Genomic DNA, 14,773 nt, shown 5'->3' on the forward strand with positions numbered 1-14,773 from the left:
GCCCATTCAGGAAGAGGTGGGCGTGAGCAAAGGATTAGTGAATGTGAGAATCGTACTGTATTGAACTGTTCACTGCTGTATCTTAATTATATTTCCAGTATAACGCACTAGTGTCGCAATGGTTTCGCATTCGCTGGCTTTACCGATGATCTGTTTCACCACGTTGTGGGGTCTGGTCGGGATTGTCGCCCCGTTTTTTGTACCGAAAGGACCAAACAGAGGGTGAGGAATGATGCTGGAACAGGCCGAGCTTTTCATCCATCCATCCATCCATCCATCTTTAAACGCCTCCATTCTCTTACAGTAGTCATTTAAATGTCATTGCAGTGTTATTCCATATTGCATCTGCGTTGATTTTTGATTGAAGTGTTTCATAATTACAGCGTCATCATTACCAGTTTGGTGCTGACCGCCGTTTGCTGCTATTTATTGTGAGTATAAAGAAACATTTTTGAAAGATACTGTCAAATGGCCTATATCCATACATTTTAAAATACACGAATATTCATATTTTGTTTATTTGGGTTAAATGTGAAACTTCCACTCATGTTTGGTAATGTAGGATATCAGCTTTAGGCCTATATATTCACTGTTTACAATGTCTGCAGTGCTTTTTCTTTTTCTTTCTTTTGCTGTGATTTGTCTAATAATGATATTGAAATTTAAATGTATGAAATAGTATATTTTTTTTAATTTAGTTTATTTTGAATGTTTAATTCTGTATTTATGCCTGTTGCAGCTGGTTAGTGGCAATACTGGCCCAAGCAAATCCTCTGTTCGGACCTCAGCTTAAAAATGAGACCATATGGTATCTGCGGTACTTCTGGGAGTAGATGGAGGTAAACTTACTCCATATCAGATTATTTGGTGAAAACTGGATTTTACGAGGAAAAATAATGATCGAGATTTGATTCATTCTTATTCTCATGTCTTGCAGGTGTCATTTGGAAGAATCGGAATATTTATCACATCAAGCTTTTTCTTAAAGCTTAAAACCCAATCCTTGTGTTATGAAACCAGTTTTTAACATTAAACAACATTTACAATGTGTTACTTAACATAATAAATAGAAAATTTGGAAAATACTACTTAATCACATTCTAATTATGTACAAATAGGGATATTCTTGTGATGTGTGAAGAATTATGAAGAAATCTATTTGTCTGAGAGTTGAGTAATATGACTACTGTATGAGTAAATGTTTTTGTTTGTTTTGTTTTGCAGTAAGGAGCATGTTAAAGAATGTGTGACTTTAGCCGATTTTTGTTGTCCTCACTTGCATGTGACACTGTATCCATGTTTACTTCATTGGTAAAATTATTTTTGTATTACTGTTTTTTTATTTGTAAACGTGAATGATATTCTATTTATGTTTCATGTCATCATGTATGTACTGTGTCATACATGTTATAAACATGTAAATAAAGTGAAATGTGGTTGAAGTGTGGTGTTGTGTGGCCTGTTGTATACAAAGCACTCTCATAGGTACAACATAGGAGTTACCTTGCAAAATTGGTGAATGTTTGATTTAAGAATAATACGTGTCAGGCCACAGGTTTATATCAGTGTTGAGGAACCATACAGCAAGCACATGGCTAATGATAGAAAGGTGAAGAGGTTTGCATAGGGCAGAATAAGTGTACAGTTTTTTTACAATTCAAGGACAGGGTGTACAACAATAAAAACTGAATAAAAACTATTATCATGACTCGTATTGAAAGGATCTGCTGTTAATACGTACAGAAAATACAGATGAATCAACATATTGTTAAGGTCTTTTTGATTGTTTTCCTTCTGAAAAATATGCAGCTGAAAAAACATGTTATATATAATAACTACAAACTGACTGTAAATGAAACTTTATATATGTTAACATTGATAATGAAATGAATCAAAAGGTTCATAGTGATCTCCCATTTTCTTCATTTTCACCTTTTCAGTTTCTTTTTTAACTTTACAGATATACATTAGGCTGCAATCTTTATTTATATCATTATCATGACTTGTGGCTTTCATAAAGGAAAAATTAAATAAAAAAACTTTATGATATGCATTTATGGCAAAATCCTGATTCATGATTATTAATGCTCAAGAATTTATGAAACATTTGGCCAATTAAGTGCAATGTTTTCAGCCTATTTTTGCCATTTATTTAGGGATTTTTTTAAGTGTTCATAAAAGAGTTATAAGCCGTGAACCAAACCATCCTCTGGTGTGAGTCAGATTATCACAAACTTTCATATGATGCAAAAAAGTATTTGAAAATCAGACAAAAAGACTATGTACTCAACATCTTATATAAAGAAATGAACTACAATCCCATTAAGCATAATGAACAACTTATTACATTTTTTTAAAAACGGTAGAAAAACAAAATATTAAAGTTGTTTATTATAGGTTTTTGTAAAATAACCAGATTCATACAAATATGTAAGTGAGACATTCATGCTTTAGGGAGTGGGCGGTTACCGCAGAGCTCCGATTCTATGATTGGTCGATATTTTTCTACAGGATCATGGGTAGTGTAGTTTTTTCACCAGGAATTGCGCTGTTAAACATGGTTTAAAAATGAAATAACGTGACCTGACAGCTTAAACTAAAGGGCATACCATTAATAAACAATCTCGCAGCTCGTAGTACATCTGTCTTTACAGGCTTATAAGTTGTCAAAGTCAGTTCCACTATGGAAAAAATGAAAGGGATTTTTTACTTCCGGGATGTGTCTGTTTATAGTTTACGCGTGCCTGGTTCGCTGAAAGGCAACGCTGTTAAATTGTGAAACTACCAAATGAATATAATTTACAATAAGCGAGATAACTTTTTAAAAAGGTTTACAGGTGACGTCAGGACAACTTCATTTACATTCAAAAGCTAAACTTACGCTACTGGGATTCGTGCATACGGACTTTATTCAATGACACCATGACACCTTTCTGCGTATGCACGAGAAAGTGAACACGCTCCTCCAGCTGATCATAACACAAGCAGGACTGTTTCTCTTTTTTCATATACAATAATAAAATAATAATAAACATTAATAATAACGACATACATTAAGTTGTGACACTGTTTGACAAAGTTTCCAGGACATTTATGCGAATGCGAGACTGTCTGGACGTTCTGCAGCAAACAGGTAGTATGCAAAACTCAGCTGCATTTTAAATGCGTTATAGCATGAAAAAGCACTTATTGATTTATGCGATTTGTATATTTTGAAATTGTCTATGCTTTGCGAATGCATATACTTACGAGGTTTAAACACAACAAATGCCTTTGTTTATCATAACTAGTTTTCCTAAATATATTTTTCTACGTTGTCAGCATTTTGGGTTGATAAGTGTGTTGATTATTAACTGAATGGTGTGCAGCATATACCAGAGTTCACATTTTCCTTTAACCATCTTTTTTTTCTACAGACGGATCCCAACCAGTGGCATGTTTGCAATTCGCAGTTTCAATCTTCTGTGCAGAAGATCATCTGTTTCAACATGGAGAAATAAAAGTCAGAGTGCTGGGAAGAGGCTGGATATAACTGGAATTTATCCACCCATTGCCACTCCATTTACTCAGAGTGAAGATGTGGACTATCAAAGACTTGATGACAATCTTAAGAAGTATGGCAGCTTACCTTTCAGGGGTGAGTTAACGATGTTTGCACTTTGCAGTCATTGTTTGACACAATTAAATCAAACATAGGCCTACAATACAGCATGCAGCAGCAATTGTAATGAATGTTATGTGAATATAAAGCCTACACCATAGAATATGTGACATATATACTGTATGTAGATTTTGTGTGATTCATTTTCATGCAGACAATAGTTAACAGATGTTAAGTGAACCATTGCAGGTTAAAGTCCACTTTTAAACCTTTCAAAGTGCTCTACCTAGTGGACTTTTAAAAAAACTACATCTCAGTGTTTTCCTCACCCTGAAATCAGTTGAAATTAGGGTTGCAACCCGTCCCGTGAAATACGGAATCGTCCCGTATTACAGGCAAAATGACGCGTTCCGTATCAAATCAATACGGGACGCGATTTGTCCCGTGTTTTACATAGGTCCACATTATGCAGCATCCCATGCAAATCACCCCACCCGTATTGTGTGAAGACCATGGTGAAGACACGTCCTGATTCTGCCCCTGATTGGGCAATACTCGCTGCCATCGTTGGATTGATTGGTCAGAGTCAGAGGAGGGCGGGACGCCGCCTCGCCAGTTCTCTCCTGAGGCAGATAGTGTAATGTTTTTTTTTTTTTTTTTATCACCTCAATTTTTTGATTGATAACATTAGATTTCATATGCTGCCTATTAAGAAATAATGTTAATAATGTACATTAATTATGTTATGGAATGATTTGTTTATTAAGGTTAAGTTGTACAGTCAGACACATAGCCTAAGCATTAGGCTACTTTAATAAGAAATAAGAGAGATATATTTAATACATATTTAATCAAAATATAGTACCTATGTGAATAAAATAAACAACTATTTGTTATGCTTAACCAATTTAAATAATTGTATCATTCCATACTATAGAATTAACAATAGACTATATAAAAACTGAATAAATAAATACGTAAATATATTTACTTACCAATAATAGAAATGTTGTTAAGTGTTTTACTTAAATAAGAAATGTTTGTAGATATTATGTCATTTATAGTTATTTAGGTGTGGTTTCACTGTTTGGATGGTGATACTGCAAACAATGACAAATATTTTAGCCAAAATCTTTGTTCACAACAAATGACAATTTACAATTTGTTTAATTTATAATTACTAAGTTATGGATCTGTTAATTTAATAAGTTAATAAAATATGGTTCACATCTCACAAGTTCCTCCAAAACCTTATTTTTTGTGATCTCAGTCACACTTTGTTGGCCTATGTTTATTATTGTCATAACTGTGTATTTAATATGAACACTTAAGTTGTGATAGTGAGAGACTGAGTGCATCTGTTCACACTGATTTCAATAGCAGATATCTTATTATAATGTCCATTGGTATCAATCTTAATATTTTTATGAAAACATGTTTTAAGTTATGATATACCACCACTGGCACACCATCGGGACTGTGGTCATTGTGGCCCCGAGGGGTGTGGCCCCTGCTGCGGCAGGCGTCCCTTATTTTTCTGTATTGAAGGTGGCAACCCTAGTTGAAATCTTGTTTTATTTTACAACTCACTGTTTATTCCACTGGCAGGTCTTGTAGTGCAGGGCTCTAATGGGGAATATCCGTACCTGACACTGGAGGAGAGGGTAGAGGTTGTGAAGAGAGTCAAACAGGCCCTGCCAAAAGACAAGTTAGTCATGGCTGGATCAGGCTGTGAATGTAAGTCTCTCTTTTGTGCCTGTATTCAATATAGGGCTGCACGATTGATCAAAATTAACCTGAAATCGTGCTTAAACCGATTTGGCTTAGTGCGATTATGATTATTATATTTTTTTTGCGCAGCTTGTCAGTGAAGCATGGCTCTGTGATCAGTAGTAAACGCTGCTCCAACTGAAAGCACTGCGAGTTGCTTATAATGTGCATTTGAAAAAGCAACGCGCGTCAAACATCTTTCCAAACACGAGACACATTTATGAACCTCTTGTCTAACAAAAGACAACATTTGATAACATGTTTTACTCCCAACTCGCATCCTAACGCCAGTTAATTCTTTGAAATAACATCCTTCTTTAAAGGGATAGTTCACCCAAAAATGAAAATTTGTTGTTTATCTGTTTACCCCCAGGGCATCCAAGATGTAGGTGACTTTGTTTCTTCAGTAGAACACAAATGATGATTTTTAACTCCAACCGTATATTTTTAACTCCAACCGCGTATATATATATATATATATATATATATATATATATATATATATATATATATATATTTCAGTACAATAAACATTCAGATTTTAGTTTTTCTAAGAAAATGTTTGTTTGTTTATTTATCCATGTCTTTTTAGATAACTGGTATCAATCTCAGACAAAATAATTTGCCAGGTCTATGGAAACTCTACTTAGAGGTTGTTCCACATTATTAAGCAAGTCACAGTTCTCATGCAATATGGGGAGGAAGAAAGATCTTTTTGAAGATGAAAAGCATGAAGTGGTGCAATGTTGTGCAAAAGGCATGAAAACAACTAATACTGTGTGAAACTGAATGGAGATTATCGAATTATCATAAGATTTGTGCGTGATTTAGAGCACAGCAGAACTTGGTCAGATAAAGGCTTATTGAGGAAAGTTCCTGTCAAAAAAATTAATTGTATTAAGAGGGCAGCTATAAAAAAAAGCCAGTGTTGAGCAACAAACAGGTATTTGAAGCTGCTGGTGTCTCTGGAGTCTCAAGAAGCTCTCCATGCAGGCTGGCAGTTGTGCGTAAAGATGCATTTCAGCCACTCCAAACCAAACCTCACAAAGAGAAACATTTACAGTGCGTTTAGAAATACATGAAGACTCATTTTTAAATATTTTTATTCACTGACTAATGCCGTACTACAATGGATGGTCTAAATGGATGGATTTTTGGACGGTTGGTGAATGGCCACCACGTTCCAACAAGACTGCGACGTCAGCAAGGAGCTGGCGGGTGATGATTTGGGCTGGAATACTGGGAAGTGAGATGGAGGGTATTAAAATGACTTTTGCAAGATATGTGGAGTTCATAACTGGCCATTTTCAGTTATGGTATAAAAATGAGGATCGTGCATATTACAGTGCACTATTGTACAATGCACTATGCACTATCCCATGCTTCAAAAAAACACCACAGCAATAAAACTGTTTGAAAATGTATTTCTAAACCCACTGTAAATGTTTCTCTTTGTTAGGTTTGGTTAGTGGTGTCTAAAATGCATGTTTACGCACAACTGCCAGCCTGCATGGTGAGGTTCTCAAGACTCCAGAGACACCAGCAGCTTCAAATACCTGTTTGCTGCTCGACACTGGCTTTTTTTATAGCTGCCCTTTTAATACAATAAATTTTTTTGATAGGAACTTTCATTAATAAGCCTTTATCTGACCGAGTTCCGCTGTGCTCTAAATCACTCACAAATCTTATGATAATTTGATAATCTCCATTCAGTTTCACACAATATTAGTTGTTTTCATGCCTTTTGCACAACATTGCACCATTTCATGCTTTTCGCATTCAGAAAGATCTTTCTTCCTCCCCATATTGCATGAGAACTGTGACTTGCTTAATAATGTGGAACAACCTCTAAGTAGGGTTTCCATAGATCTGGCGAATTATTTTGTCTGAGATTGATACCAGTTTTCTAAAAAGACATGGATAAATAAACAAACAAACATTTTCTTAGAAAAACTAAAATCTGAATGTTTATTGTACTGAAATCTTACTGATATATCACTTGCATAATAATTTGGAACGCAGTGTATATACACACACACACCAGATAACATTTACACACCAGATGACAGTTCTTTAATTTTTATTTGTTTGTTCTTGTAGCCACCAGAGCCACGATCCTCATGAGCCAGAGAATGGCAGAAGCAGGTGCTGATTGTTTGTTAGTGGTAACACCTTGTTTTTACCGAGGTCGAATGGACAGCCAAGCTCTTATAAACCACTACACCAAGGTAGTCTTGAGTAATTGTTTTTCATTTTAATTTCAATCAGTTAATAATATGGTCTGTATTAAAGTGGAGAGAATATTTTCATGAAAAATGATACATTCAATCAAATACTCTTCTCTCCATCGTGATCAAATGGAACTGTGGACTTTATGCATATCTTTTTGTGCTCATTTGCATTTTACTTGGTTCAGTTGTGGTTGAGCTTCACACTTTGTCTTATTAAAATGCATTGTTTCTCTTTTCTTTTCCAAGGTGGCAGATTCCAGTTCAGTGCCAATTGTGTTGTACAGTGTTCCAGCAAACACTGGTCTGGACCTGCCTGTGGATGCAATAATTCAACTCTCCCAGCATCCAAATATTGTCGGCCTCAAAGATAGTGGTGGAGATGTAAGAGCTACCATAAATCATATTTAATACAATTATATTTTATTAATTAATAATGTATAATTAACATTTCAGTTGAGAGCTGTAATAGATAGATAGAAGAAATAGTTTTATACAAGATTACAATTGAAAATGTATTTGTTTCATGAATGCATTAAGTCTATCTGTCATTTATTTTTCTTTTATTCAGGTGTTGACATTTATTAATGCAGTTCGAAATTCTGTTGATTTCAAAGGAGGAAAGTAATTAATTCCTTTTTAAAGTAATTCGGTTCTTCCCCATGTGGTGCTTGTCATTTGAAATACTCTCAGACCAGTGCTGTGTAGTAACTGATTAATCTGGATTACATAATCAGAATCCAAAAATTAAGTACTTGTAATTAGATTATATTACATTTTAAAATACTCGTAATCAGACTACAATTACTTTTTTATTGATTACAAGTTATTCTCACAGTGGCAGTAAATCATCCATAATTCACTGACTCACCTTACTGCTACTTTTTAATCTTTAAATTTTCCTTTCCAAAAAAAAAGTCTACTACTTATATACGTTCAGAAGCGCTTCCAGTTTTGTGGAAATTCACACGCAGACAGTCATGTGATTATCACTGAAAACTAAGATATAATAATATATATATAAATATATAAATATAAATATATCAAGTCAAGTCAAGTCGTCTTCATTTATATACCGCTTTTCACAATATTGTTTCAAAGCAGCTTCACGGTGGCAATAGGAAAATTATTATCGAGATAAAGTTGTTTTTTGATTGAATCTCATCCATTGTAAAAATTGTTAATTATTACTTTTAGGGGCCGCTTAAATGACACCTCTCCTACTGAAAAAAACCAAATACCTTTAATGCATTCTTGCCATTCATTTACGTGTTTAGTCTATAGGTTTGCGTGTTTGAGTGTGTATATATGTATGTATATATATACACATATATATATATATATATATATATATATATATATATATATATATATATACAGTACAGTCCAAAAGTTTGGAACCACTAAAATTTTTAATGTTTTTAAAAGAAGTTTCGTCTGCTCACCAAGGCTACATTTATTTAATTAAAAATACAGTAAAAACAGTAATATTGTGAAATATTATTACAATTTAAAATAACTGTGTACTATTTAAATATATCTGACAAAGTAATTTATTCCTGTGATGCAAAGCTGAATTTTCAGCATCGTTACTCCAGTCTTCAGTGTCACATGATCCTTCAGAAATCATTCTAATATGCTGATTTGCTGCTCAATAAACATTTATGATTATTTTCAATGTTGAAAACAGTTGTGTACTTTTTTTTTCAGGATTCCTTGATGAATAGAAAGTAAAAAAAAACAGCATTTATCTGAAATACAAAGCTTCTGTAGCATTATACACTACCGTTCAAAAGTTTGGGGTCAGTAAGAATTTTTATTTTTATTTTTTTTTTAAAGAAATTAAAGAAATGAATACTTTTATTCAGCAAGGATGCATTAAATCAATCAAAAGTGGCAGTAAAGACATTTATAATGTTACAAAAGATTAGATTTCAGATAAACACTGTTCTTTTGAACTTTCTATTCATCAAATAATCCTGAAAAAAAATATTGTACACAAATATTTTGTACAATTGTACACAATAAATGTTTCTTGAGCAGCAAATCAGCATATTAGAATGATTTCTGAAGGATCATGTGACACTGAAGACTGGAGTAATGCTGCTGAAAATTCAGCTTTGCCATCACAGGAATAAATTACTTTGTCAAATATATTCAAATAGAAAACAGTTATTTTAAATTGTAATAATATTTCACAATATTACTGTTTTTTACTGTATTTTTAATTAAATAAATGTAGCCTTGGTGAGCAGACGAAACTTCTCTTAAAAACATTAAAAATCTTAGTGGTTCCAAACTTTTGGATTGTACTGTATATATGTATATATATATATATATATATATATATATATATATATATATATATATATATATATATATATATGTGTGTGTGTATGTTAGTAAATGTTTCATTTTGATTGTTTTTATTTTTTAATTATTTTATTTTAAAATTATTATGATTTCTTTACTTATGAACCTCAGTCTGGGAAGCCCTGGTGTAATGTTATATATAATACACTTCATGTTGTTGAATGGAAGAATGGAATATATTTTCTTTCTCTGTATTTTTATATCAATATGGTACAAGATTATCCTAATTCAAAATAATGTGATAAACAAATTAGTTCAAAGGTAATCTAAAAGTAATCAAAAAGTAGTCAGATTACATTACCGTAATCTTGGAATACCTCATTTGGAATCAGTAAATGTCTACAATTTGTAAGTAATCTACCCAGCTCTGTCTCAGTCAGAGGAAACAAAATTGCAAGGAAAAAAGTTCTCTCCCTCTCTCTCTCTCTCTCTCTCTCTCTCTCTCTCTCTCTCTCTCTCTCTCTCTCTCTGTCACTGTTAATTTCTCATGGATGCTCCAGGCTATTTTTTGAGTTTAAAAAGTAATCACTGTATTCAAAGTTAAAGGTTTTGTGCCATTCTTTATTGCCTTCTCCTCTAACCACTACATTTAGATGTAAAAATACTGCATAACAGTTCTGTTCGCAATCTCCCTTATGTTTATCTCCCTGATTTTACAGTCTTCTATCACCTTAAAACACTTTAATCTCTGATAATTGATAGATCACCAGAATAGCTCTGATCGTGCAGAAAACCAGATTGCAGGATTTCCAGGTGCTTGCAGGATCAGCTGGTTTCCTCATGGCTGCATACGCTGTAGGTGAGAATGAGAATCTTTATGCCGTTAAGTAATACTCTTATAAACAATATACTTGGATGCACCCTATGTCATAAAATATGTATGTATTATTTTTAATTAATAAACAGAAATTCAGAATAAATTAAATTAATTGCAAAACATACTACCGCAGTATATACTTTAAAACATACTTCACAAGTGAATGCATTTTTTCACTTTACAATAGGTATCTAAGAAAGGTGGGAAATTTTGTCTAGATTTGTTTAATCTCACAAAAAAAAAAAAAAAAATAATGCACATGAAAACATTTTTTTTATTATTATTATTATTATTATTATTATTATTATTATTATTTTAGGTTGATTATGACCTATTTTTGAGATTGCAACTGATTCATTTGTACTGTTTGTCTGTACAAATTGGTGCAAATTCATCATAATGTACAGGAAGTACCTTAAGAGTAATCATTTAAACATGATATGTTGAACATGTACAATTTGCGACCGTAATAAAAAAACATCATGCAAATTCTGTCACCATCCACCTTGAAGGGCAATTGATTCATGTACATTCACAGAACATGAAAATGGAGTAACCATAGAGATAGGGTCCTTAATAGAAACCTGTCAGTCCTAATACAATATCCACTGCATTTTTGTCATAATGGCAAGGTTTGATAACTTACATGGAGATGAAACTTCGGTTAATCAAATGCCATCTTATGGGAGAGCATCTAGGAAGTCTGTCAATTAAACAACACAACCAAAGTTGCTTAATATCTGTCAGAAAGACTTGGCGGGGGATGGCAAGCTCTAGGCCATTTTCATGTGCATGGGTGGTGTCGACCTGTCAATCAAGCTGTTGTTTATGTTGGACTGGTCTATACTGTGTCAATCACATTGTAGAGGAAAAGTAGGGGTATTGAATTTCACTTTTTGCATGTATTTTGCATGCATGTTACCAATGTGATGTTAAGGGCCAATTTCGCTCTGTTTGTTGTAGGGGCCGTGGGAGGCGTGTGCGCCCTCGCAAATGTCCTGGGTCAGCAGGTGTGTGATCTAGCACAGCTGTGTGTTTCAGGACGCTGGGACGAGGCCAGAGAGCTCCAATATCGCCTCATCGAACCCAACACAGCAGTGAGCATCACATCACCATGGCAACGCCGTACATTTATATCACAGATGCATTTACTGCTATATAGGCATGATAAACATTGGAAGCAACCCTTCCCCCAAGAGCTGTTGAGCTTTGCTTCAAAGGGCATGAGAAAGATTTGCACTATGGTGCAAATGCGCTTTTGAAAAAAGAAAAGAAAAAAAAAAACGAACTGGCTGATCTTAAAGGGTTTGATCAGAATGAACAGGCTCTGAATGATGCCTTTGACCTTGTTTAAAAGAGAACCTATGATTGATTTTGACTGTATTCATTAAAATTCAATGTCTCTCCCCTCCTTTTTATAGGTAACTCGGCAGTATGGCGTTCCAGCTTTGAAACAAGCAATGGAGTGGTTTGGATATCATGGTGGTGTGTGCCGCTCCCCTTTACAGCCTTTATCAAAGGCAGATTTAGCTCAGCTTCAAGTAAAATTCTCCTCCAATGGGTGGCTGTAGAAGTAGGAAGGGCAACGGAATTAGTGTTAAGGGTTTCTAAACAGAGAATGTTTAAAAGTTGTGACATCATTAATTTAAACTAATTTTCTCATTTTCTCAGATTTTTCAAGAAACATTGAAAAATATTCCATTGATTTTTTTTTTTTTCTCCCCCATATTGGATGTTTTATGTTGCTTGCTGAGAAATTATAAACAAATATGTACATTAAATTTTTGTGTAGTATTAGTGTTTTTCTTTTTCTGCATCACAGTTTTGTTTCTCTCTATCCATGATGCATTACATCTTTAAAAGCCATTCTGGATGTGATATTACATCTTATTCAGTTGTTTTGAAGTAAAGCAAAGCAATACTTTGCATATTTTGAATGTACAGTATATCATATATTACAGTAAAAGGAAAAAATACTTTCAATATTTGTTACATTCTTGTTTTGGAAACTGAAAAAAATTTAAGATTTCGTCAGGACAATATTATGCCGTTTTGAAGTAAAACAAAATGCTTTGCATATTTTGAGAGTACAATATTTTTTTATGTACTTATGTGTGTTTGTTCTGTGTATAATTATTATGTATATATAAATACACACACATACATGTATATATTTAAGAAATATATGCATGTATGTATAAATATATAAATTTATATTACATATAAATATAAATATTTTTATATAAATATGAGATATTTTTCTTAAATATATACATGAATGTGTGTTATATATATATATATATATATATATATATATATATATATATATATATTACTCAGTACTTACTACGTCATTTTAAAATAAAGTGTAACCCAATGTTTATTACAGAGTAAAGTGAAACATTTTTTTATATATATATATTTATGAAAGGACTTGTAATTTAATAATGCATCAGAGGGTTCAATTTCATTTGTGACCACAAGTGGGCGCTCTACACCAACAAGCAGCGTTAGAATTGTCTGATGAGGCGCAAGCCTGTGATCTCTTTTAAAAAGGATAAAAAGCACCTGTATACGAGTCATGCATCTCCAAAGGGTAGATTGCAGGCTGAGAAAATGAGAGAAAAAAAAATATTGCTACATCTTCTGACTCTTGCTGTGAGCAAAATAACAAGAAACTCTAGACAGAGAGCAGTCATTATCTTCTCTCTTTACCTCATTCTCAGTCTATTTAGAGAGCTGTCACTCTGACATTTCAGCTTTTTTCTCTGTAAATTTCTCGTCTGACTGTCCTTGTTGCCAAACCTTGGATGAACTGTTATTTTCTTCTCACATCTCCACAGCCATTTCTACAGTACTGGTCCTCACCCAAGGCAATGCATTGACCTCGGCTTGTAGTTACTGTGTGAGACAACACGTTACCCTCTCAGTCATTAATGCAGTGGTTATGAAGAAAGATGTTTTAAAGGTATTCATATCATTCTTCATCCTGTTGACCCTTATGTGTCTCCTGTGCTTTCAGCCCCAACCTTTTTGCGCTCCTCTTTCTGTGCGGAGATGCCAACATTATGATCTAGTGCCTTAGGTAAAGCTTCATTTCTTCTGAAAATCTCTAACATTTAGAACGTCAGAGCACACATGTTGTGTGTTCATTCTCTGCTGCAACCTCTTGATGCCATGTACACACTGCAAAATTAAACAAAAATTATTTAAACAGTGCCTTCGGGCACATGACCAAAATTGTGACTCTTAAGGTGTGCTCACATTAAATGTTGCTCATCGAATTTCAAACCAAGCAGCTTTCTGTTAAGCCAAGTTCACACAATTTTGGCCACGATTTAGCCAATTTTGAGAATCCTAAAAGATTTCTAGGATCTTAGGTCAAAATCTGAATTTTTTGATTGTTAGTTTGACATGTTCACCGAAAGCTGATTAATGACAATTGTGATCTGACAAAATTCTGGAAGTGTTAGAAGATTTGAAGCACAGCCCTAGTGTGGCTTCTCCTACGACAACCATCAAATCAAAAACCAATTGGAATGCAGAACCTGATGATGACAACAACAACACCACTTGCTCCACACACATCGTCTTTGTTTTTGTCCAGTTGTCTTTTCAAGAGAAGCCATGATCAAAATGAATGCTTGAGATTGTTTTTGTTTGCTAGCCACCGTTTCTATCCCGCATGTAAATGCAGCTCACATCACTGATTGTGTCATGGATTGATAATGTAAAAATCTAGACGAGTCTTCTTGTGTGCATCCTTTTTTAACGAGTCTTGACTGCTGTACAGTCTTACATTAATGACAATGAGATCTCACAATGTGACATGGCTTTCACAGAAGATCATGTTTGTACAGTCTGACAAGAAACAGTCCTAAAGGACTATTATAAATTGTAGTGTGCACCCGGCTTAAGTCAATTTAGAAAATCCAAATTCTGCACGGTGAAATATTTTGCCCTCAAGCGGCATTCCCAGTCATG

The 14,773-nt window shown here is 33.8% G+C and overlaps 2 protein-coding genes across 2 annotated transcripts; both read left to right on the forward strand.

The window, feature by feature from the left end:
- On the forward strand, positions 1 to 1,442 carry atpv0e2 (ATPase H+ transporting V0 subunit e2). Its single transcript, XM_048169032.1, has 4 exons — positions 1 to 222; positions 384 to 431; positions 740 to 839; positions 938 to 1,442. Exons 1-3 carry the CDS (start codon positions 119 to 121, stop codon positions 831 to 833), a joined length of 246 nt encoding a protein of 81 aa, XP_048024989.1. The 5' UTR covers positions 1 to 118; the 3' UTR covers positions 834 to 839; positions 938 to 1,442.
- A 1,261-nt stretch (positions 1,443 to 2,703) lies between these two features.
- On the forward strand, positions 2,704 to 12,772 carry hoga1 (4-hydroxy-2-oxoglutarate aldolase 1). Its single transcript, XM_048169042.1, has 8 exons — positions 2,704 to 3,133; positions 3,417 to 3,637; positions 5,210 to 5,338; positions 7,472 to 7,599; positions 7,849 to 7,983; positions 10,675 to 10,771; positions 11,753 to 11,886; positions 12,211 to 12,772. The coding sequence occupies exons 2-8, from the start codon at positions 3,436 to 3,438 to the stop codon at positions 12,358 to 12,360; spliced, it is 975 nt and encodes a 324-aa protein (XP_048024999.1). The 5' UTR covers positions 2,704 to 3,133; positions 3,417 to 3,435; the 3' UTR covers positions 12,361 to 12,772.
- The last annotated feature ends 2,001 nt before the right edge of the window (positions 12,773 to 14,773 follow it).

Source organism: Megalobrama amblycephala, linkage group LG2, assembly GCF_018812025.1.
Source record: "Megalobrama amblycephala isolate DHTTF-2021 linkage group LG2, ASM1881202v1, whole genome shotgun sequence".
NCBI classification, from domain to species: Eukaryota; Metazoa; Chordata; class Actinopteri; order Cypriniformes; family Xenocyprididae; genus Megalobrama; species Megalobrama amblycephala.